Source organism: Sorex fumeus, unplaced genomic scaffold, assembly GCF_029834395.1.
Source record: "Sorex fumeus unplaced genomic scaffold, SorFum_2.1 ptg000073l, whole genome shotgun sequence".
Lineage (NCBI taxonomy): Eukaryota > Metazoa > Chordata > Mammalia > Eulipotyphla > Soricidae > Sorex > Sorex fumeus.
This window is the reverse complement of record NW_026606130.1, coordinates 19,349,033-19,375,988: the sequence shown is the minus strand read 5'-3', so window position 1 is coordinate 19,375,988 and position 26,956 is coordinate 19,349,033. Positions and strand designations below refer to the sequence as shown.

The window sequence follows — 26,956 nt, the reverse complement described above, 5'->3', positions numbered from 1 at the left end:
GAAAGCTTTTTAGTCATATGCAAAAAAGAAATTGAACTACTACATCACACTATACACAAAACTGAACTGAATGTTAGACTTTGCTAGACCTTAATGTTAGACTTGAATATATAAGACATATAAAAGAAAATAGAACTCTGACACTGACTTCACAGGTGTCTTCAATGAGTTGTCACCATTGGTAAAAAAGTCAAAAGCAAAAATGAACAAATGGCATTACATCTAATAAAAGATTTCAGGAGATCAGATAGGTCAAGGAGTTTTCCTTGCATTCAATTTACCCTAGTATGATCTCCAAAACTACATATGGTCCCCAGAACACAGATGGTGATCTCTTCTGAGCACAGAGCCAGGTGTGATTCCTCCAAATGAAAACAACCCAGCACTATAAAAGAAACTATGGTCAAAATAAAAAAGCATCATACTGAATTGAAGAAAATATTTGCACAATACATCCGACAAAAGACTAATACACAAGATATAGGGGGTGCTGGGGATCGAACCTGGGTCGGCTGCATGCAAGGCAAATGCCGTACCCACTGTGTTATTGTTCCGGCCCCACCCCTATATGTTTTTGAGGAGGTTATTGTATTTTTGTTGTTGACTTTTGTGAGTGCGTTTGCCTTGCATGCAGCCGACCCAGGTTCGATCCCCAGCACCCCCTATGGTTCCCTGAGCACTGCCAGGAGTAATTCCTGAGTGCAAAGCCAGAAGTCACCCCTGAGCATTGCTGGGTGTGACCCAAAAAAGAAAAAAAACATATAGGGGACAGAGCAATAGGACAGCAGGTAGAGCATTTGCCTTACACACAGCCAACACGGTTTCAACCCCCAGCATCCCATATGGTCCCCTGAACCTGCCAAGAGTGATCCCTCAGCACAGAATAAGGAGTAAGCCGTAAGTACCACCCAGTATGACCCAAAAATCAAATATACCAACCCCTGAAAAAAAACTCCTGATTCAGTCTTTGTGGGAAACCATAAAGAGTATTCTAAAATTTTTTTAAAAAGAGCTAGCATTATAATCCAGTAATTTTTGTCCTAAGGATATAAAACTGCTCTTTCTAATATGTATTTTCACACAGGGCACCCAGAGGGGGACGGGTGAGAGCCCTCCCCGCCCCAAGGTACCCAGCCCTGGCAGCCACCTCCACTACCCAACCGCTGCCACACTCCAGGCCACTTTCCACACACTCGGCCGAGTCTCACATAAGAGTGAACAAATTACTGGACCCGCGGCTGCGAAAAGTCAACACATCATAAGACACTGCCTACCCATTTTCCATAATTACCATAATTGGGCTGGAGCGATAGCACAGCGGGTAGGGCATTCGCCTTACAAGCGGCCAACATGGCTGACCCGAGTTCGATTCCTCCGCCCCTCTCGGAGAGCCCGGCAAGCTACCGAGAGTATTCGATATGCCAGACACAGTAACAACAAAGTCTCCAATGGAGACGTTACTGGGCCCGCTCGAGCAAATCGACAATCAACGGGAGGGCCTTTACCATAATTGATGGGATTCAGACAGTAGGTAACAAATCATGCTTCTTGGAGAGCCCGGTAAGCTACCGAGAGTATCCTGTCCGCACAGCAGTGCCTGGCAAGCACCCTTTGCGTATTCGATATGTCAAAAACAGTAACAATAATGGGTCTCATTCCCCTGACCCTGAAAGAGCGCCTCCAATACAGCAGCGTTGGGAAAGATGAGTAAGGAGAGGTTGCTAAATCTCAGGGCTGGATCGAATGGAGATGTTACTGGCGTCTGCTCGAGTAAATCGATGAACAATGGGATGGCAACGATACAGTGATACAGTGATGTATATATACATATATATACATATGCAATGTATACATGTATATGTGTGCATGTATATAATATATATATATATATATATTCATTCCAGCACTCTTTGTAATAGTCAAAATTTGAAAACAACCCGAGTATCCACAACAACAGATAAGTGAACAAGGAAATTGTGGTTTATATACACAATGAAGTACTATTTAACCATAAGAAAAGATGAAAGCTTGCCTTTTGCTATATATGAATGGTACTAAATGCTGCTATGAAATAAGAAATAAGAGAAGGATAAGTCAGAAGGATTAAGACAAATACTGAATGACTCACATGTAGGATATATAAATAATGAGCAAAGAAATAGACCATGCCCAATGAAAGCAAATCTTTAGATTCTGACAATAGTGGGTAGGTTGGAGGGAGCAGATGGGAATAGAAGGGTCCTATGGAAAACAGTGGAAGAATATTGGTACTTTGGTGTTGGATGTGTTCCCCTAAAACATTAATGTGCATACTTGTTTAAACTATTTTTATGTCAATAAAAATTATATGGAAAAGAAAAACTGAAAAATTCAAATGACTTGGTTTCAGAAATCACTATAAATCACTATAAAGTTACAATAATTAAGCCATTGAGGTACTGGCAAAGGGAAACTCAAAAACAGACACACAAGAATATGGCCATTTGATTTTTTTTAACAAAGGTGCGAATATAAGTATATGGAGTTAACAGTTTTTTCAACAAATGGAGTTGAAACAATTGAACATCCATTTTTATGACCTCCTAATAAAGGTGAATGATATTTTGCCTAAATATCATACTTTACACCAAAAAATACATAGGCCAAATGATGGCTTAGTGGTAAGCACAAGGCAGTTGAGGATACAAGTTTGATTCCTGGGACTGCCCTATATAATTGTGTGGTCCAAGCAGGTTCGCTGTTTGGGATCCCTGGTACCACAATAAAACACTATAAACAGGAGAACTGAGTGCTATAAACAGGAGAACTGAGCCACATAACTCAATTTGTGTGTGTTGGGGAGGGGCAATGAAAAAGCAGGACATAGAGGATGTTGGGGTAGTGAGGTGGATATGGGTGTGATGCTGGAATGTACATAAGAAACTGCAAGCACCCAAGTCAGAGGGGATTCCCAGCAAGTTTTAGGACTGCATCAGAAGTGGGACATTATTCCTGCTCAGGCGCCAATGCGGCCAATTCTCCCACAGATACAGAGGTGGCAGGGACGTGGCCTCTGGGGCAGATGACACTCACAAAGCCAGTAATTTTCCCCTTTCAGAGTGCTTTGGACTCATATCTCAATCTTCATTATCTAATTCTGAGGAGGACAGCCTGGCTATTCTAAACACATTATGACAACATTTCACTACCCTATTCCAATCTCACCAAAATACTGGTGAACACAAGAAACTGAACAAGCTTAATATAAAAGAACACATCCTCTGAAGCTGCACTAAAGTCCTCACATAAGTCACAGAGGAGCAACAAAGAGGAAGTTAGTTTTCTAGAAGATGAAAAAGGAGACCACCAACGACTGAGCTCATCCAGAATTCTTTCTTGCAACAAGAGGGGAACACTGATAGTGAGCTGGAAGGTCCCGCCTCCATACTACCACAGCAACATGAAGGAAAAGCACGAATCCCCACCACGATGAGTGGATGAGGAAAACAGCCCAGAAGCCTCAACAGGGAAGACCCACAAATACAATCTCTCCGAAAAAGAGTTCAGAGATGAAATGTTGAGTCTGTTCAATGAACTCAAAGAAATGGCAGAATAGGCATCCAGTAAATAAAAGGAGGACATAAAAGAAACAGTGGAACGAACAGCCAAGAAAATACAGGAAGAAATGAGAACAGAAATAAGAAAGCTACAAACAGAAGTATCACTAATAAAGGATTTGGTCGATGAAATTAAAAACTCAGTGGGTGCCCTCAACAGTAGAATGACTACAGACAAAAACAGAATCAGTAAGCTTGAAGATAGGCTGCCAAAAACATATAGGGAACAACATACAATGGGAAAAGACCTCAAAATAGCTCTAGGGCGAATCAGAGAACTAGGGGACAACTCAAGAGGAACAACATAAGAATCATCTGAGTACCAGAAGGACAGGGAGGCTACCCCAATGAAGTAGCAACAGATACAAATATCATTGCTGAGAAGTTCCCTGAGCTAGAGAATGCAGGCATCCAGATCCAAGGAGCCCAAAGGGTACCAGCTAAAAGAGACTCTAGTAAAAAGACTCCAAGACATATCATAATCAGAATGATGAATACCTCAGATAGACACAATACTGCAAGCAACAAGGTCAAAGAAGGAAAACAAATACAAAGGAGCATCCCTTAGCTTTACAGCAGACCTATCAGAGGAAAGCGTCTGAGCCCGAAGACAATCGTGAGATATAGTAAAAAAAACTCAATGAAATGAACATCTCACTAAGAATACTTTATCTGGCTAAACTCTCACTCAAATTCAAAGGAATGATACACTATTTCATGGATAAACAACAGCTCAGGAACATCAGAGATCAAAACCAACCTTAAAAGAAGGACTAAAGGGACGATTGTAAGAAAAGAAAAAATCCTACATGCACAATAAACCTCTACAGAAAGATGGCACAAAACCCATGACAATAATCTCTCTCAATGTCACTGGTCTAAATGCACCAATTGAGAGACACTGAGTGGTAAAATGGATTCAGAAAATGAACCCAGCATTCTGCTGCCTACAAGAATCACATCTGAACAGTCAAAGAGAACACAGACTCAAAGACAATGGATGGAAAATAGTCCTTCAAGAAAAAACAACTCTCTCAAAAAAGAGAGGGTGGCCATACTAGTTTCCAACAACATAGATTTCAGACTGAAAGCAATTAGAGGGGACAGCAAAAAGCATTTTTAATAATTAAGGGATATGTACATCAGGAAGAAATCACACTCCTAAACATATATGAACCCAATGACAGATCAGTCAAATACTTAAAAAATCATCCAGGCCATCAAGTCTGCCGGAGGGGAAAGGGTGTTGCCCCATTCGCCCTCTCCTCTCTGGAAAGAAAGATGGCGGCCACATGGGAGCCTTGTGGACAGCAGGTATGAGCCGGAGGAGTGGGGGCGACTAAAACCTCATGGGTCGGGGGGCGTTCCGGTCCGTCCTTCACGCCCTACCGAGGTCACCAGTTGCCCCCCACGAGCGGCTCTCCAGCACGGCCATGGCCCCAGAAGCACAAGGACTTAATGCAGAACCCAGCAGCTTGGAGCAGAAAAGTGAATGGACTATGCGTTGATCCAGCCCATCAAGTCTGCCGGAGGGGAAAGGGTGTTGCCCCATTCGCCCTCTCCTCTCTGGAAAGAAAGATGGCGGCCACATGGTAGCCTTGTGGACAGCAGGTATGAGCCGGGAGTGTGGGGGCGACTAAAACCTCATGGGAAGGGGGGCGTTTCGCTCCGCCCTTCACGCCCTACCGAGGCCACCAGTTGCCCCCCACGAGCGGCTCTCCAGCACGGCCACGACTCCAGAACACAGAAACCAATTTCTTAACTATCTGACTTTCAGTAGAAATACTTCCAGGGTCAATAAGTAAAATAGCAGAAATCCAAAACCAACATTTAATTCTTGAACCCAGCTGGAGAAAGCAAATCACTTCACAATGCTTTTTCAGCATGTCTGATTTGGGGGGGGGGGGGTAAACTCTAAATAATAGTGGTGAATCTTTTATTGAAACAATCTAATCAAAGCGGATAGAGTGTTAACTAGAATTCATCTGCCTCACAGGGACGGGGAGGGGTGGGGGGTGGGGTTTTATTGGGGTTCTTCATGGGAAAAAATAAGTATTGGTAAAGGGAAATGTGTTTGATATTTGCATGACTGAGACATAAACCTGAAAGCTTTGTAACCTTTCCCACAGTGATTCAATAAATTAAAAAAAAAAAATCTGCTAATAGACTTCCATGAGGATATTGGTAGCAACACAATAGTAACTGGAGACTTCAACACTGCCTTATCACCTTTGGGTAGATCAACAATACTAAAACTCAGCAAGGAAGTACTGGCTCTGAAGGGGAAAATGAAAGAGAGAGGGCTAAAAGATGTATACAGGGCTTTCCTTCCCCCCAAAAAGGAATACACAATCTTTTCCTGTGCACACGGAATATTTTCCAATATAGACCATGTGCTGGGTCACAAAACATACTTCAATAGAATCAGAAATAGAAATTGTACCAACTATCTTTTCAGACCATGATACACATGCACGATGCACGATATAAACGAATCACACACAGAAACGGAGAACCAAATCAAACACCTGGTAATTAAACAACTCAATGTTGAACAACGTGTGGGTCAGGGAGAAAACAAAGAAAAAATCAAAAGACACCCGGAAACAAATGAGAATGAAGACACGAGCTACCAGAAATTGTGGGACACAGCTAACGCCATGTAAAGGGGAAATTTATAGCTCTGCAAGTATTTCTCAGGAAGGAAGAAAGGGCCCACATAAATAACCTGACTTCACAGCTCAAGATCCTATAAAAGGACCAACAAAAGGAGCCAAAACCAGGCAGGAGAAAGAAATAATAAAACTTAGATCAGAAATTAACAACATGGAAACCCAAAAAACAATACGAAAGATCAATGAAACCAAAAGTTTCTTCCTTGAGAAAATGAACAAGGTTGATACAAAAAAAACTAGCAAGACTCACAAAGAGAGAAAGAACCCTAATTAACCGATTCAGAAATGAAAAGGGACACAACACAACAGAAACTAAAGAAATTCAAAAGATCATCAGAGATTACTTTGAAAGTCTGCATGCCACGAAAAAAGAGAACTAGAAGAAATGGATGAATTCGTGGATTCCTATAACATCCCAAGGCTGAGCCAAGAAGATTTGGAATACCTGAGTAGACCTATTCCTATTGAGGAAATTGAAACAGTAATCAAAAGTCTCCCCACAACAAAAGCCCAGGTCCAGATAGATTCAGTCCCAAATACTTCCTAACATTTAAAGAGGACCTAATGCTAGTTCCTTTCAAGCTTTTTCAGGAAATTGAAGAAAAAGAAACACTCCCAGTTTCTATGGGGCACATAACACACTAATAGCAAAAGCAAACAGAGACACCACAAAAAGAGAAAATTACAGACCACTATCCCTGATGAACACGAATGCGAAGATCCTCAAAAAAAATATTAGCAAAAAGAATACAACAACTCACCAAAAAGATCATACACCACGACCAAGTGGGATTCATCCCAGGAATGCAAGAATGGCTTATCATTCGCAAGTCAATCAACATAATCCATCATATCAAAAAAAGAAAAGATAAAAACCATATGATCATATCAATAGATACAGAAAAAGCATTTGACAAGATTCAGCACCCATTTATGATGAAAACTCTCAGCAAAATGGGCACTGAAGGAACTTTACTCAATATCATCAAAGCCATCTAACGCAAAACTATGGCAAGCATTATCCTCAATGGGGAAAAACTAAGAGTCTTCCCTCTAAGATCAGGGACAAGGATGCCCACTCTCACATCTCTTCAATATAGTACTGGAAGTACTTACCATAGTATTTAGGCAAGGAAAATATACTAAGGGCATCTAGATAGGAAAGGAAAAAAATCAAGCTCTCACTATTTGCAGATGACATGATACTATATTTAGAGAATCCTAAAGCCTTTACCAAGAAGCTCCTAGAAACAATACACTTGTATAGTAAAGTTGCAGAGTAGGAGCAATAGCACAGCAAGTAGGGTGTTTGCCTTGCATGGGGCCGACCCAGGTTCGATTCCTCCATCCCTCTTGGAGAGACCGGCAAGCTACTGAGAGTATCCCGCCCACACAGCAGAGCCTGGCAAGCACCCTGTGGCACATTCGATATGCCAAACACAGTAACAACAAGTCTCACTGGTGCCCACTCAAGCAAATCAATGAACAATGGGAGGACAGTGCTACAGTAAAGCTGCAGGCTATAAAATCGATAACTAAAAGTCTATGGCTTTCCTATATGCAAATAATGAGAGAGAAGAAAGTGATGTGGAAAAAAGCAATCCCGTTCACAATAATGCATCAGAAAATCAAATACCTAGAAATCAGCTTAACTAAGGAGGTACAAAGAAAACTACAAAACGCTACTTCAAGAAATGAAAGAGGTCTACAGAATGGGAAAGGATATTCGCCAAATACACGTCCAACAAGGGGTTGATATCAAGGATATACAAAGTACTGGTTGAACTCCAAAAGAAGAAAACATCCAACCCCATCAAAAAATGGGGCGAAGTAATGAACAGAAACTTTCCCAAAGAAGAAATCCGAATGGCTGAAAGGCACATGGAAAATGCTCTACATCATTAATCATCAGGGAGATGCAGATCAAAACAATAATGAGATATCATTTCATACCACAGAGACTGGCCAACATTCAAAAGAACAAAAGCAACCAGTGTTGGCGCAGAAGTGGCAAGAAAGGGACTCTCCTTCACTGCTGGTGGGAATGCCAACTGGTTCAGACCTTTTGGAAAACAGTATGGAAGATTATCAAAAAATTAGAAATTGAGCTCCCATTTCTGCACTTGTTTGTTCATTGCAGCACTCTTTACAATAGCTGGAATTTGGAAAAAACCTGAGTGCCCAAGAACAGATGACTGGTTAAAGAAACTTTGGTACATCTACACAATGGAGTACTATGTAGCTGTTAGAAAAGATCAAGTCATGAAATTTACATACAAGTGGTACTACATGGAAAATATCATGCTAAGCGAAATGAGTCAGAAAGAGAGGGATAGACATAGAAAGATTGCATTCATCTGGGGAACATAAAGTAACAAAATAGGAGACTAACACACAAGAATAGCCAAGATAAGTACCAGGAGGTTTACTCCATGGCTTGGAGGCCAGCCACACATGCTAGGGAAAAAGGCAGGTCAGATAGAGAAGGGAGCACCAAATAAAGGGGGTTGGGAGGATCCTCCCATGATGGGAGAAGCATGCTGAAAGTAGACTATAGACCGAACATGATTGCCACTCAAAGCCTGTTTTGCAAACCACAGCACCCAAAAGGAGAGAGAGAACAAAAGGGAATGCCCACAGAGGCAGGGTGGGATGGGGGAATGGGGGTGGGAGGGATACTGGGATCAATGGTGGTGGAAAATGGGCACTGGTGGAGGGATGGGTACTTAATCATTGTATAACTGAAACCCAAGCACAAAAATTTGCAAGTCTACAACTGTACCTCTTGGTTTGTCACTAATAAAAATTTAAAAAAAAAAGAAAAAAATGGCACTAGCATCCCAAACATATTACGGAATATATATATATATATATATATATATATGTATATATATAAATACTTTGGTACATCTACACTATGGAGTACGATACAGCTGTTATAAAAGATGAAGTCATGAAATTTATATACAAGTGGTACTACATGATAAGTATCATGCTAAGTGAAATGAGTCAGAAAGAGAGGGACAGACATAGAAATATTGCATTCATTTGGGGAACATAAAGTAACAAAATAGTAGAGTAACACATAAGAATAGCCGATAAAAGTACCAGGAGGATTACTTCATGGCTTTGAGGCCAGCTGCACACGCTAAGGAAAAAGGCAGCTCATATCGAGAAGGAGCACCAAATAAAGGTTATTGGGAGGTTCCTCCCAGGATGGGAGATGCGTGATGAGAGTCGACTATAGACCGAACATGATTGCCACTCAATGTCTCTTTTGCAAACCACAGACTGAAAAGGAGAAAGATAACAAAAGGGAATGCCCTGCCACAGAGAAAGTGTGGGATGAGGGGGTGGGGGTGGGTGGGATACTGGGATCAGTGGTGGTGGAGAATGGGCACTGGTGGAGAGATGGGTATTCTATCATTGTATAACTGAAACCCAAGCACAAAAATTTGTAATTCTACAACTGTACCTCATGGTGTTTCACTAATAAAAATTTTTTAAAAATAATAAAATATAAAAATAAAAAAAAGAAATAAAAGAGGACACGAGGAAATGGAAACACATCCCCTGCTCATAGATTGGGAGAATTAACATTATGAAAATGGCAATACTCCCCAAAACATTCTACAGATTCATTGTGATCCCTATGACCCATGACATTCTTCAAAGTAATTGTTCAAACACTCCTGAATTTTTATATGGAACAACAAGCCCCCATGAATAGCTAAAGTAATTCTTGGGGGAAAAAAGATGGGAGGCATTACCTTCCCCAACCTCAAACTGTACTACAAAGCAGTAATAATTAAAACAGCATGGTACTGGAACACAAACATCTGCATACCAATGGAATAGGACTGAATATCCTTACACACACCTTTAAATATATGATCATCTAATCTTTGATAAGGGAGCAAGAAATGTAAAGTGGTGTAAGCAAAGCCTCTTTAACAAATGGTGCTAGCTAAACTGGACAGCTACATGCAAAAAAATGGGCTCAGACCTCTAGCTAGCCCCATGCACAAAACTCAGATCAAAATGGATTAAATCAGACCAGAATTCGTAAAGAAAAGGTCGGCAAAAGCCTCCACAACATTGAAACTAAAGGCATCATCAAAGAAGAAATGCTGGGGATGGATTGACAGTATAGCGGGTAGGGCATTTGCCTTGCATGCGGCCAACCTGGGTTCAATTCCTAGCATCCCATATGGTTCCCTGAGCAATGCCAGGAGTAATTCCTGAGTGTGCATGAGCCAGGAGTAACCCCTGTGCAATGCCAGGTGTGACCCAAAAGCAAAAAAAAAGAAAAAAAAAGAGAAGAAATGCCACTGACCAAGAAAGTGAAAACAAATAAATTAATGGAACTATCTTAAATTATCTTATGGAACTATCTTAAAGTAATAAATTACACAGAGATAAATTAATGGAACTATCTTAAACTAAGGGCTGGAGTGATAGCACAGCAGTAGGGCGTTTGCCTTGTGTGCAGCCAGCCCGGCCGAACCGGGTTCAATTCCTCTGCCCCTCTCGGAGAGCCTGGCAAGCCACTGAGAGTATTCAATATGCCAAACACAGTAACAAGAAGTCTCACAATGGATATGTTACAGGGCCCACTCGAGAAAAATCGATGAACAACCGGATGACAGTGTTTATTATTTTATAGTATTTATCTAAAACTAAAAAGCTTCTGCACCTCAAAATAAATAGTGACCAGGATACAAAGACAGTCTACAGAATGGGAATGGATATTCACCCAATACCACTCGAGCAATAGCACAGTGGGTAGGGCGTTTGCCTTGAACATGGCCGACCTGAGTTTGATTCCTCCGTTCCTCTCGGAGAGCCCGGCAAGCTACCAAGAGTATCTCACCCTCATGGCAAAGTCTGGCAAGGTACATGTGACGTATTTGTTATGCCAAACACAGTAACAAGTCTCATAATGGAGATGTTACTGGGTCCGCACAAGCAAATTATGAACAATGGGTGGACAATGCTACTACAGTGCTACTACTACCCTTTGGTAAGGAGTTAATATCAAGGGCTGCAGCGATAGCACTGTTGGTAGGGCATTTGCCTTCCAAATGGCCGACCCGGCCGACCCGAGTTCGATTACTCCACCCCGCTCAGAGAACCTGGTAAGCTACCGAGAATATCTTGCCTGCACTGCAAAAGCCTGGCAAGCTACCTGTGACGTATTCGTTATACCAAACACAGTAACAACAAGTCTCACAAAGGAGACATTACTGGGCCAGCTTGAGCAAATGGATGAACAATAGGAGGACAGTGCTACAAGGCACTGGTTGAACTCTACAAGAAAACATCCAATCCCATTAACAAAATGTGGCGATTAAGCGAACAGAAACTTTCTCAAAGAAGAAATCTGAATGGACAAAAGGTACATGAAAAAATGCTCTGCATCACTAATCATCAGGGAGATTCAGACCAAAACAACATGAGATATCATCTCATACAACGGAGACTGGCAGACATCTAAAAGAACAAAAGCAACTGGTGTTGGTGTGGATGTGGGGAGAAGGGGACTCTCCATCATTGTTGGTGGGAATTATGACTGGTTCAGCCTTTTTGGAAAACATTATGGGCGTTTCTCAAAAACCTAAAACCTGAGGTGCCATTTGACATAGCAATACCATTTCTGAGAATATATTCATAGATGCAAAAAAAACATAGAAGAAATGACATCTACACTTGTATAAACATTGCAGCACTATTCACAAAGTCAGAATCTGGATAAAACCCAAGTGCCCGAGAACAGGTGACTGGTTAAAGAAACAGGGACAGACATAGAATGACTGCACTCATTTTTGGAATACAGAATAACATAATGGGAGACTAACACCCAAGCACAGTAGATAGAGATAAAGACCAGGAGGATTGTTCCACAGCTTGGAAGCTGGCCTCACATGCTGTGAGGAAAGGCAGCTGGGATAGAGGAGGGACTACAAAGTAAATGATGGTTGCAGGGCTTGCTCGGGATGAGAGATGCATGCTGAATGTAGATTATGGACCAAATATGATTGCCACTTAGTACCTGTAATGCAAACCATAATACCCAAAAGGATAAAGAGAGAGAGTAAAAGGGAATGTGCCTGCCACAGAGGCAGAGGGAATGGGGTGGGCATGGCAGAAGGTATACTGCGAAAATTGGTGGTGGAGAATGGGTACTAGTGGAGGGATGGGTACTCAATCATTGTGTGACCGAAACGTAATCACGAAAGTTAGTAAGTCTGTAACTGTATCTCATGGTGGTTCATTAAGAAAATTAAGGAAAAAAATTACTGTATGTCACAATACCTAAATCAATATTAAAGATTTCTGAAAAGAGTGCTAAGTCTCTATGTCTGGCACACCATAATTATTTGTGTGAGAGCACTGTTAACTAAAATGTGTGACCACATCAACTAAGTGTACAACCCCCAGTAGCACCACAACCAACTGTTGGAGTATTACGGCATATTGTACGTGACCTCCAGTCATAACAGCAACAACAAAAAAGGGAATGGAAAAGGAATAAATTTTTAAAGTAAATATAAACAGTTTAAAGGAATAAAATGATGATATGTGGAAGAACTGGAAAACACTGCTGATGCAAATGTAAAATGACACTTTGGGGAGCACTTTGGCAGTTTCTTATATAGTTAAAACATTGATCTACTACCCATCCTGTCCAAGAATCCCATTTCTAGGTATTTAAATGAAATGAAAATTCATCTTCACATGAAAGCCTGAACATAAATGTGCAGAGCTCTATTCAGTCAACAAAAATTGTAAACTAAATGTCCTTCAATGGAATAAGAAACTGGTATACCTATATTATGAAAACTACCTGCAATAAGAAGAAACAAATACTGACATGCAATAAAATGGATGAGTTTTAAAGGCATTATGCTGCGTAAAGAACGGCAATCTCAAATATACTACACTTTTATTAATATGACATTCTGGCAGAGGCAAAACCACAATGATGAACAAATCACTGGTTGCCAGGAGTTAGGGACAGATGGACGTCATGTCTTTATGAGGAAGTTTAAGGGTAATGAAACTGTTCTGAATCTTCATTGTACTCCTGATGTCAGTTAAAGAATAGAAGCTGTGGCCCAAGTGATAGAGCACACACCTTGCATGTTCTAGGCTCTGGGTTCAATCTATCATAACAAGGCCATACCAAGCATGGATGGGTATGGCCCTAGGGACCCCCAAGTACTGTTGGGATCCTGAACAGCATTTGAAGTAGCCCCCCACAACTAAAAACAATAAAGAACAGAAACGTGTATATCAACAAACCTAATTTTACTTAATGTGAAATTTAAAAATAAAAAATTTCAAACCATCAAAAGGGAAGATACTGAAAATAAATAAGCAGGGCTTTCAACTTGAGATACAATACAAAGAATATTAAAGAGTAAAATAAAAGCAATAGAAATTAAAAAAACAGTAAACAACCATATGTTAGAGAGGAATAGCAAAAAATGGATGTATTATTGTTTTGATTTTTTAAAAAATACACTATATTAAGAATCATGTAGCACTGTAGCACTGTCCTCCCATTGTTCACCGATTTGTTCAAGCAGGCCTAGTAACGTCTCCATTGTGAGACTTGCTGTTACTGTGTTTGGCATATCGAATACGTCATGGGTAGCTTGCCAGACTTTGCCGTGCGGGCGAGATACTCTCGGTAGCATGCCAGGCTCTCCGAGAGGGGCGGAGGAATCAAACTCGAGTCGACTGGGTTGGCCACATGCAAGGCAAATGCTCTACTCGCTGTGCTATTGCTCCAAAACTACCGCTACTTCCAAAGGATGCAAAATTAGTAATTCTATGCATATAAACCACCAGTCAGAGAAAAACCACGTATTATTGTCAAAAGACATTGAAAACTATTTGATTAAACCCAATTCCACTTTTGATTTTGAAACAAACCCCTTTCAAACTAGAGACAGGGGGTAAAGAGATAGCATAGCAGAACTGATATAGAAACTTCCCTGAATTTTATGAAAGTAGTCTACCAGTGTCCTACATAGTCTTGTTTTGAGTGGAGAAACATTAATAGAGTTATCTCTAAAGCCAGAATACCTGCCTCCAATCATCATTACTACTCAAATGCTTTATTAAAACTACAAAAATCTACAGTTATAAATACGAGAGCTTATTTTCCATTAAAAAAGCTCTAGGGGGGAAGAAGAAGATGACTGAGAGAGGAGATAAAGATACTGGAAAGACACTGCCCACTTTGTTTAAACAAATTAAAAAGGGTGCTAAAGACTAGACATCTATTTTAAGAAAATGATCTCAAGAATTTACATCTGAAAGGAAAAAGTTGGACCCTGGGGTAAAACGCATGGGCTGGATGGATGCTGATTATTAATGCCAAATGGCTCTAACTGAGCAAGGATTATTATTAGGATTGTCATATATGGGTCAGCAATTTGGCCTCAAAGTCAGAGCTTCTTCAGACTGTGCCTCTAACCCACTTTTTTCTGCTAGGACTTATTTTGTATATGTGTACAAATATAAGGACGTCTACAAATTCAGGAATGTATACATCTTATCCCTTTATAGCTGAAAATCCTCTGCTGGAAGATGGTAAGTCTCCATAAATTAATCTACAAATGTCATGTCAAGAAAACATTCTAATAAAATTTTATATACAATCTGACAAACTGCTTCTAACAGAAACTTAATTTCAAAAAAGCTCAATAATGGCCTAGGAATTCTGGAAGAACTAGGAGATCAGGATCTCATTGTTAAACTACCTTTCCAGTGTTGCTGGAAAAATCAAGGGGGAGATGAGGGAGTGAGTTTTTTGTTCAAAGGGTACTAGTTACAACCAATTCTGGATGTCTTGGTTATATACGTCAGTATGACTGCCTGCTAAAGATAAGATTGGTTTACAGAAAAACTTAGCATGGCTCTAACACAAATCACAGATTATTCAAGATAATGGATCTGCTGAATTCATCTGTGCTCTTCTTGTGGCCAAACTGCCACAGGACTTGACAAACTGACTTTATAGAAGAGAATAATATGAATAATATCTAGGGGGCAGAGAGATAATAAAGTGGGCAGGTTGTATGCCTTGCACATAGCTGACGTCCGTTTGATTCCTGATATCCCATATGGTCCCCTGAGTCCTGCCAGGAGTGATCCCTGAGCACAATCCCACGAATAAACCATGAACACTCCTGGGTACAGCCCCCAAACCAAAGAAATAATCTAACAATGCCTACCATTTGCTTGTCAATGTTCTAAGTTCTGTATGTATAATATACAATTCAATTTTTGGTTTATGAGGTATAATTTATTCTCAAGAGAAGTAGAAAGGTGAACTAGCTTATCCAAGATCACTTAGCTATTATGTAACAGGACTGTGATTAGAATAAAAAAATAAATCTGGGGGCTGGAGTGATAGTACAGGGGGTAGGGCGCTTGCCTTGCACAAGGCCGACCTGGGTTCAATTCCCAGCATCCCATATGGTCCCCCGAGCACCACCAGAAGTAATTCCTGAGGGCAAAGCCAGAAGTGACCCCTGTGCATCACCAGGTGTGACCCAAAAAGCAAAAAAATAAATAAAAATAAAGAAAAAATAAAAATCTACATGTGTTATAGAAAAAGTGGACATTCAAATTGGGGGATAATAATGAACTAGTCAATAAAGTGATGTTGGGCAAATGATTATCCACATGGAAAAAAAACAGATTCTAGCTTTCATAATTTACAAAATTTAATTACAGAAAAAGAAGTAAAATTTTTAACTTCTATACAAGTTTTAGGTAAAAACATGTCTTATTCAAAACATAAAAAAAAATTTACAAAGTTGATGAAGAAGACTATACAAAAAGTGAAATCTGTGGGTGGCTTGTGTCTCAGTGGTATAGCACCAGCACTAAAGGTCACAAGTTTAATCTCCCTGGTACCTCACCACATGCCAAGAGTGAACCTTATAGCATTGCTGTTTGTAATGACAGCACCACAACAAAAATTTACAATCTCTGACATACCAAAACCAACTGTGTACAACCATCAAAACTATAATGTGTGACCCTAGTGAGCACTTCGATTAAGTGTACAACACGCTGTGAGCAATACAATCAAGTACACAGACACCACAACCAAGTGAGCATAACCCCTGGTCACTGTAACAACACAAGAATGGGAAAGGAAAAGGGGAAAATAAAATAGCTCCTAAAAAATTTGGGCCAGAGAGACAATACAGTAGCTGGGCACTCAGTTGACGTGGTTCAATCCCTGGCACCCAAAATGGTCTCCAGAACCTGCCCAGAGTGATTCCTGAATGCAAAGACAGGAGTAAATCCTGAGAACAGCTGGGTGTGGCCCCAAAACCAAAAAATATATTTAAAAATGTGGGACCAGAGAAATAGTATAACAGGTAGAGCGCTTGCCATGCAATCACCCAACCTGGGTTGGATCCCCAGCACTGCCAGAAATGATCTCTGAAAACAGAGTTAGGAGTAACCCATAAGCACCACTGGATGTGGCCCTAAAATAAAAAAAAATCGCATCCAGGTGTTAAAATATGTCATAAATAAAATCAAAATATAAATGACAGACAAAAAATATTTTTTAAAATTTCCAGAATACATGAAAGAATACTTTAACATATCTAGAATATGCATAGAACTATAAATCAGTAAGGATAAAATATATTTATCCTAACAGAAAATGGATGAAAGTCTGAATAGATGATTCAGAGAAAAGGAGTAAAAAGGCAACAGACATATAAATCAAATGGAGGGATTGGCAAAAATTTAAAAAGCTGATAATATATCCATTGCTGTAACGAGGAAAGAGGAACTTTCATGCACTGCTCATATGCTGGCAAAACATTTGGGAAGGTAATTTGGCACTATCTGTTAATATTTACTTTGTATATACCCTTAATCCAGAAGACCTAACTACCCCAGAGAAATGATAACTGGCATTTGGATAAGGGTAGTTTATTACAAGTTTCATTATAACACTGTCATAAATACTTAAAAAATCAGCTACAACTTAAGTCTTAATCAGTAGAGAATGAATAAATATGCCATGATACACCAATGCTACATACTAGTAAGTAGCAGGTAGAATTGCTTCTATTATGAATTTAAAATATACATAGTAAGCTAAATGATACTTCTATTTGTATAGATATATTGTGGTTATGCAGCTATAAACACAAGAAAATGAATAATAAGCAGTTATCAAATTGAAAACAAAGGCTATCTTTGAGTAAATTAACTTTTCTAGAAGGGGAAAGAGTTAAAAAATTTTCATTTTTTCTGTTTTGGTACTAATTTTGGTCAATAAGCATTGATTTCTTTTAAAAAATAAAAACAAAACACACTTTAAAGTTAGCTGTACCAATCATAAAGTATTTTTTATATTGCAGTATCAATACATATTCAGTAAATCTGAGCTTTTAAAAAAGAAATCATGTCCTAAACGTAAAAAGTCCACTGAGGGGCTGAAGATAGCTCGAGGCTAATGTGCATGCTCTGCATTACAGAAATCTTAATTTTATCTCCACCACCACATAGTCTCCCCTGGGAACAACATCTGAGCACAGAGCCAGGAGTAGTACCTGAGCATCACCAGGTGTGACCTCAAAACAAAAAATTTAAAAGGCTCAATGAGATCCCCATGAGCAAGGCAATGGGGCTCTATATAAAAGAATCATCTCTAATTCTTACATCAATGTCTGAGATACCCACATTTTAAAGATTAAGAAAATATGGATATGAGAAGCTAAATTTAGGCTTAAGATCAGGCATTCATTTCATCACTACTGGCTATCCTGGATTGGGGTTATGCCTGGGGAAACCATTTTGGCCAGGATCTAATTGCTGCCCTTACTATACTCTGCGTCCTTGAAGCATGCTCCCAAGCTGTCCTGTTCATCCAGACTGGCATTTTCTTCCTCTTCCTCGCTTTCGGTTCTCCAATATGCTGGCCGCTTGATTGGCCGCTTCCCTGGGGTGCGCTGGGAAGCAGGACTGTTAGACACTGTGCCCAGCCCACTGCTGGAGCTTCCACTGTTTCGGTCTTGCCCCCCGGTCCACCAGGCCTGCAGGCTGGATGTAGCTGGTGATGATGATGAGGATTGCAAATTGGCCATGCACAGCATGCCCTGGATGGCCTCCTGAGTGCTCGGAGAGGCAGGGGCCTCGCTGCAAGGTACAGAGGAGAAATGTTGTAGGAGTTTCTCTAGTTGTCAGAAGACATGAGTAATCAGAATAATCAAGAATAAAAGAAAACAGTTGTGAACACCAGTGTGGGAAGGAGAAAACTACCCCAGGTGAAAAACAAGAAATCAAACTAGTATCAAAGATCATTTTCATAAAAAATCCAGTGGGCAAAGCACTTGCCTTGCACGAGCTGGCCCCAGTTTGATTCCTGTCACCCCATATTGTCCCTCAAGTCCCTTTAGGAGTGATCCCTGAATACAGAGACAGTAGTAAGCCCTGAGCACAGCTGAGTGTGGCCAAAAAAAAAAACAAATAAAAAGAAATAGCCAGTGTTTCTTTCTTCAAATAGCTCCATAAATGGCAGGTAAGATGACAAACCATGCCGCATTCTTCCCTTTTTAAAAACACTGCTCAAAAAGTGCTGGTTCTCCTTTATGCCTCTTCCTTTAAATTTCAAAAAAAATATCCCCTTGATGTCTATATATCCTCTGTCAGATCATAAGTCCCTTAGGGCAGATTTTAAGTCTATTTTTTTCTTTCAGCCAAATGACCTAGCTAATTATTTGTCCCTTTAAATAACTTGATAAAAATCTGCTGATTGGCTGACCTATCCCACTGGGGCAGGAAAAGAGTAACTGTGATTGCCTGAAAAGCGAAGTTCAAAGACAATACTCACGCAAGGGCAGCATAGTCAGGTCCTCCCACCTGCTTGCTGGCCTTGAGAAGATCAAGAATTCCACCAGCTCCACTCCCATTCCCAAGCTTGCCTTCGACCCCTTCACCCATGTCCTCATCTGTTGTATAGTCTTCCTGTTGGGGAAAGAGGGTATCACCTCAGCTGGTCAGGGTTGTTCTGCTAAGGTCCCAATAAAGCATCAACAATCTCCCTCCTGATATTCCTATCTTCTGAGCACCAAGTACTAACCAGTATATATATTCTTTCACTTTAATCTCCATAGGATCTTTGTGAGGTTGTTATTCTACCTCCCATTTTTACAGATAAGGAAACAAATGCTCAGAAGTTAAATAATTTAAGATTATAATTAGATATTCCAAATTGGATACTATTTGTGCTACTTATCACTAGCTTTTATTATACTCTGTAATGAAAGATTTTGTAAATATTTAATTTACAAAATAATATTCCATTTGTATTCATAGAGGCAATCTTTCACTTAATGAATATTTTAGATAATAAATAGATAGGATTTTTTTCTCCTACCAACTAGAAAAACAATCTGTGCTTTATCACTGTGATTAAAACAAGCAGAAGACTAAACCCACAGATTAGGCTCCTACCTCAATGTCAAACTCCACTTCTCCAGGTTCACGAATTCGATTAGGGTCAGAGCAAGGTTTTGCACGGGGCAATTTTCGGGGAAATTCTGTAAAACAATGAAATGCACTTACCATAAAGTTAATATTACTATATGAGTCAATAGCCCAAGGAAGTTACAATGACTTATTTTCCTGAAATTACTGACCACAGCTACTTTAGGGAGGTTAGGATTTAGCTTACAAATAAACCCCTAGAACATAGAGGACTACAGAGGTGGGAAATCAGAATTCCAATAAGCTCAGGCTTAAAGATTTGACTCTGACAAGGGGACTAAAAACAGCTATGAAAAGGACAGGGGAAGAAAACAGGTACATACTTGGTCTTATTATCAGAGCTGCCTTCTCCTTTCCCAGTCTCTCATCAATCTGCAAGTCATCATCTGAATCCAAGTCAAACTCATCCTCCAGTGCTTTTTCTGCTATCAGCCTGGTTTTGTCTGCCTTCTTAGCAATCTTTGCTCGCCTAGACTTGGATAAACTCTTCATCCTCTTGGTACTTGAGAGGAAAAAGAGAATATAAAAACAATCACATTCAGTATTACTAAGAATTGATCTATAGATTCGATGCAATCCTTATGAAAATCCATGTAGCTTCCTTTGGTTGAAATCAGCAGGTAGAGGGCCAGAGAAATAGTACAGAGGCTAGTGCTCTTGCCTTGCACGCATGGTTGTTCAATGCTGAGTATCCCATATGGTCCCCTGAGCATTGCCAGGAGTGATCCTGACCCCAACCCCCACAAATTAAATTAGCAAGTTGATATTAAAATGCATATACAAAGAACTCAACATGGCCAAAATCATTTTGAAAAACAAAAGTTAGAGACTTTATACTGGGCAATTTTACTATAAAGTTACTGCAGTTAAGGTAGTATTAAAATTTGATTAAAAAAATAAAATTTGATATAAATGGAAAAGGTAAAACTATACAACTTATATAAGAAGACACATTCTTGGAGACAGCCAACCCAGGTTCAACTCCTGACATCCCATATAGTCTCCAGAGCCTGCCAGGAGTGATTCCTGAGTGCAGAGTAAAAAGAGCAAACCCTTACGTATTAATGGATGTATCTCCCTTCCCCCATCCTCCATCTCCATCCCCCTCCCCCCACCACCTCAGCAAGGAAAGAAGAAAACTCATTCTTTTCTTTGGAACATGAGTTTAGGTTAAATTAAAAACTTTTGTGATTCAAAAGCATCATTGAGAAAATGAAAGAACAAGTCACAGACTGGGGAAAAATCACTTTTATCTGGTAAAGGATTTGTATTCAACATTTTAAGATAAAACTCTTAGGACTCAACAATAAAATAAGTATCAATTAAAAATGAACAAGACCTAAATAAGTATTTCTCTAAAGATGGTCAAAAGTGGTAGGCATGTTGTAGCTGCACTTCAAGTATCTAACAATTACATTGCTTCTATTGTAAAAATGTAATAATGAATACAAATTTATTTAAAAATAGAAGAAACAAAGGGACATGGGTAGAGGATAACTGGTACTTGGGCTATGATGGAGGTGCAGTAACTATATACCAAAAGCATAAATACTGACCCTATTGTAACTATGTTAAATCAACCACAATAAAATGTAAAAACAACAAATGATAAATATTCATTACTGATATGCAATATCACTAAGGAAATACAAAATAAAACCACAATGAAATATCACTTTACTAAAATCTAAGAAACAGGCAGTAACAAGTATTAATAGTACATGGAGAAATTTTTACCTGTTGGTGAAAATGTAAAATGGTAAAGAGATTTGGAATAAATTTTGGAAGTTTTTTAAAACTAAACATGACCCAAAATTTTACTTCTGAGAAATAAAAATAAATATTTACACAAAAATTTACACACAAATAGTCATAGCATCACTCACTGAATGGACAGATATGGTATATCTAATACTCAACAATAAAAAGGAAGCAAGTAATAATACTACATCACAGATAAACCTCAAAAACATGTAAGTGAAAGAAGCCAGATACAAAAGATTAAATATTGTGTTATTTCATTCACATGAAGTGTCTAGAAAAGATAAATCTATAGAGAGAGAAAGTAAATTAGGAGGTGTTTGGGGATGAGAACAAAGACTAAATGTAAGTGATTAAGAACATCTTTTGGGGGTGACCAAATTTTTCTACAGTTGGATTGTCGAAAAGCATATTTAAAGAATACATTCTTTAAATTATTACATTATTTAATTATATACTAAAAACCAGCTAAAACAATGAGGAAGAGAACTGATTTACAGTAGGAAGCTTGCCACTGGGGATGAAGGAATAAGTCAGGAAAGGGTACAATATGACATTGGTGGAGGGAAGTAGTCTCTCTGAAGGAGACAAAAAGTTGAAATTAGGCATAAGAGACTGAAACAGAGGCAGGATGGGGGAAAGGGAGGGGAACTGGGGACAGTGGTGGAGGCACTGGTGTTAGACATTATATGACTGAAACTAAAACATGAATAACTTTGTCATTCTGAAATTCACACTGGGATTCAATAATAAAAAAGAAAAAATGGTTAATTGTATATGTTAAATATACCTCAAATAAGCTTTTAAAATGTAAAAGGAAGCAGAAAAAATGAAAAGTAACTTAAGTAATATAGAGCTGTCTTCCCGTTGTTCATCAATTTGCTCGAGCTGGTGCCAGTAACGTCTCCATTGTAAGACTTGTTACTATTTTTAGGATATCGAATATGCCACGGAGAGCTTGCCAGGCTCTGCTGTGCGGGCGGGATACTCTCAGTAGTTTGCCAGGCACTCCGAGAGGGACAGAGGAATCGATCCCAAGTCCACTGCGTGCAAGGCAAATACCCTACCCACTGTGTTATCGCTACAGCCCTGTGGTTGAAACAGGACAGCAAAGTTTCTACGTACCAAACAGGGCAACACAATAAACAGAGAATGAAAGCCACAAAAAAGACCACACAACATAAACATGTGACTTTAATTAAATTTTCCAAGCAGATATACTTAGCCCCCAGATCCTGAGACACTGTCACTGTTCCTTGAGTTTCTAGTGTCACTGGTTGTGGAAATAAACATTCTGCTTGATAGTCAGGGGTGGCTGATGTAGACAACTGGTGAGAAATGATGCTAGGGGTGAAGAGAAGCTCCTGCACACAGGCCTAGAAGTCAGTGTCCAACTCCCTAACATTAGGCACCTGGCTGCACCATATGCACCAATTTTAGGCGTTGTCTTAGTTCCTGCAGGTGCCTTCTGTAATCCTTCCTGCAACTGTCCAGTCCCCTCAATACGTCTTTTAAACAACATTGTCATAGTGACAGTGACCATGAAGATGAACAGTAAAAATAGAAGTGCAACAAGGAACCAGAAAAAAAATTCTCCATCACTATTCCTTTCAGAGTACATTTAGGGTCGATCCTGTATAGGTGGAAGGATCAGCGGTTAAGAACACTAGAAAACATCCATGTGCCCACCAATGCCGGTTTCAGTCCACAAGTCAAAAATAGTACATTATTCTCCATGCCAGTAGCTCTTATCCAGCTTACACACTCCTATTGTCTTCCCACCCATCACAAGGATGCTCAGGGAACAGAGATTTGGATATAGATTATAGTACAAAGCTAAAAAAGACTGGCGAAAGACACATGGACCTGTATACCTGAGTTTCTTCTTCCCTTAACCCACCTCTCTGCTTTCCTTTATCTGAAAACAGTGGGTTGTCCTGCTGGGTGGAGCTCAAAAGTAGAAGCTGAAATGGTCTGACTCTACTCTCATGATGGGAGAAGCCATGTTCCGAAATAATTACCTCACAGAGGAGGAAACTGAGACAGGGCTGATGAAGGGAGTCCACAGAGGCTCTGTTTAAGATGGGAATGACTACTTAGAGACTGGGCTTGGCAGACTATGAGCATGCTCCATGTGCCAGAGACAGAGGATGAGCCCCCAAAAGGAGAGGAGGGGAGAAGCAGCAGCAAAACAGTGGCCATCATGGGGTCACATGGGGAACAGATCCAGTTATAGGACAACGGAGTCTGTTCTCATGACAGAGGAATGTGGGCCTCCCTCAGGACTATCCAACAGGTAGTAGGGACCAGAGACCAGGGGAGGTGTCAAGCAGCCCTGCCAGAACTTGAGGAATGACCAGGTCAATCATATGTTCTGGCAGGAATTCTGGGATGGATGGAGGGACAGAAAGGAGTGGGTGGAGATACTAGTTAACGACTTTGTAAATGAACCAAGTAATGGCAGGTAGAGCCTGGAACAGGTGGTGGTGGGATGATGAAAGAGGCACCAGATCCCCAAATAGAACCTGTATCTTATTTCAGTTGGTGCTTCCAGCTGCCAGGACAACAGCTTGCTCCATGACAGCTCCTCCACATGGGTGCAGGGCAGAGGATGCCTGACATCCCTCAACATGCTGATGATGTCTGGCACTGGTCAGTGTTAGTACACTGCCTCCCTGAAAGTTTCCCCTCACCTCCCTGTAAATGGTTAATTTTCACCATCCTTCACCTAGTTTCCCAATCCTAAGGAGGTGAGAAGTTTCAAGGAAATAGGTAGGGAGGTTGAAAGGGATGATTGAAAGGGTATGAAGATAAATTCTCCTAGGGGGGGAGAGTTGGAGGGGAGCAGTATCTGTGCTTCCAGAGGGAAGTGAATACCCATTTCAGACCCCAGGCATCTGTCCCAGCATCCAAGTAGGCCATTTACTCACAACAGTTGGACATGAGAGTTTATCTCAATTGTATGCGAAGTCATGTCTGGTGGACTTCCAGATCGAGGGTTGCAACATGTTGTTCCAGAGTGCTTAAGTAATATATGGAAATATATATATACATATAAAACTTAATATATGGAAAACAATATTAATCAATACAAACGCTAAAATAAATATAGGTAAAAATAAGGTTTTTGGTGGGCAGAGAGATAGTACAGTGGGTAGGGTGCTTGCCTTGTATGCAGCAGACCCAGGTTCAATCCCCAGTATCCCCAAGAGCACTGCCAATTATGGCCCCAGACAAACAGAAACAAGCAAATAAAAGTACTAAGACTGGGGAGGGGGGGAAAAGAGCAATAGTATAATGAATAGAATGCTTCTCTTGTTCAGGACTGACCCTGGTTCAATCCCTGGCACCCCATAAAGTCCCCCAAGCCTGCCAGGAATGATCCCTGAGTGCAGAGCACAGCAGGAGTGCACCAAAACAACAACAAAAGAAAAGAAAAAAAATTTTATAACAGTATACTTAATAGATTCAGCAGCCACTGAGTTAACTGGCTTATAGTGAATAAGTTGCCATTAAATTAAATTTTTCCTAATTCATAGGGTTGTTTATAGGATTAAATGAGCTAATGCTGAGGCTCAGACATGGCCAGTGTAAATTAGATGATCTGGTAACTACATTCTCTGGGCCTCAGAATTCACACTAGTAAAATGGGGATAAAAATAGTTACCTTTAGAGTTGTTCTGAGAACTATACAATGAAAAAGCTAAGAGTCTGGTAGAGTTCAATAAATGGTAGCTGTTTATAATCTGATGTTTTGTTAACTTCTAATTAGGAAAAAACATCTATCAAATATCAAAATATGTAAGTATAATGAGCTTCCATGTATCTAACACCTACTAAGTTTTACCAATTATGAATCCACAGACAAATTAATTTAATCACACCTCAGTCCCTGCATAACAATGTATTATTTTGAAGAAAAGTTGAAACATGCGATACATTCTGTAAACACTACACATTTTTTTTGTTTTTGGACAACATATGGCAGTACTCAGGGCTTATTCCTGGCTCTGTGCTCAGGAATCAATCTTGGTGAACTCGGGAACCCATATATAGTTTGATCTTTGTATTATGTGGCAGTTATGTGTGTGCACAGCAAACACCCTATCCCCTGTACTATGTCTCCGGCACCTATAAATATTGCACCTCAATTCTCTATGTTCACTTATTAGCAGCCTCTGAAAGTTGTAGGAGTTAACAAAACCATCACACTAAAAACTAGTGGAGAAGATAAAAAGGACTTACTGTGTTCTCAAGAATCCTTATATTTCTAGCGTCTGGTGCCACCAGCAGGTCAATCTGTACCTGTGAGGCGAGTGCATCAGCAGCCTGATGGTGCCTTCAGACTTCTAGATACCCCAAAATTGCTGCTGTGCTTTTGGCCAGACCCCAGCAACTTGGGGCCAAGTTTACCAAGAAAGTAAATGGCCAAAAGTTAGGTATGTGGGAGACATACCCACAAACTACCTCTGGCTCAGCTATATAATTGGAAGCAAGACCTTTCTGGTTCCTGATCAAACTGTTTAACAGACATGATCCCAGAGACTCAGGAACAAATCTCGGAACCCAGAAGGTTTTGGCAGAAATCCCTCCAGATTTAATTGTTAAAATTTCGGAATTCCAAAATTGCTCAGCCACAACTGCAGCCACATATGTTATTCATAATCAGCAATAGAAAACAAATGGTCTACAGTTGCCTTTTTGGCAGATCTTAGTGTTGGGGTAAAATCCCAAATAATAATGGTGGGACTGGTGTCAAAATATTGAATGTGATCAAAGCAGAGAGAGAGAGTAATGTGGAAGTCATCTGCCCCACAGGTAGGGGGAGGGTGTAGGATGGGGGGTATACTGGGGTTTTTGGTGGTGGAAAATGGACACTGGTGAAGGGACAGGTGTTTCATCATTATATGACCGAGACTTAAACCCGAAAGCTTTGTAACTGCTCTCACAGTGATTCAATAAATATATAAAAAGGAAAAAAAAAGTAAGGTGGATTTCATGCCCAATTCAATCAACCTAATCAATGGCTAAATAAATAGCAATACTCCTACACCCACCAACTGGCCCCCTGGTGCCGTATAATCCCATCAACGGCCAAGACCCAGAGACTATAAAAACCAGCTCCTGGAAGAGAACAGTGCAGTCTCCTGCCCCCGCACCTGGCTGCCCTCGCCGGGGCCCCTTGGAGGGGAGCGGGTTGAGCTTTCCTTCCCACCCCGACCAGGGCTCCGGCAGCCAAAGACCTCCAGGACCAGCCACCACCACTCTCCGCACACATGAAGGTACTGGCAGAGGGACAAAGTCACGTGGGTTCCGGGGCCGAGATCTCCAAGCCTACTCGGATTGGGGCTGGGCATCCTCCACCCAGATCCTCCAAATTCCAGT

The 26,956-nt window shown here is 40.3% G+C and overlaps 1 protein-coding gene across 5 annotated transcripts in view; it reads right to left on the bottom strand.

Moving 5' to 3' along the window:
• The window catches only part of PHF8 (PHD finger protein 8), a 166,738-nt gene that overhangs the window by 50,798 nt on the left and 88,984 nt on the right, over nucleotides 1-26,956 (bottom strand). For all 5 annotated transcript variants that reach the window (XM_056130102.1, XM_056130103.1, XM_056130104.1 and 2 more), the window contains 4 exons: nucleotides 20,134-20,312; nucleotides 19,778-19,863; nucleotides 19,155-19,288; nucleotides 18,147-18,460 (listed from right to left, as the gene is read on the bottom strand). In XM_056130102.1, coding sequence (XP_055986077.1) covers nucleotides 18,147-18,460; nucleotides 19,155-19,288; nucleotides 19,778-19,863; nucleotides 20,134-20,312 — 713 coding nt within the window. The remainder of the gene's footprint in view (nucleotides 1-18,146; nucleotides 18,461-19,154; nucleotides 19,289-19,777; nucleotides 19,864-20,133; nucleotides 20,313-26,956) is intronic.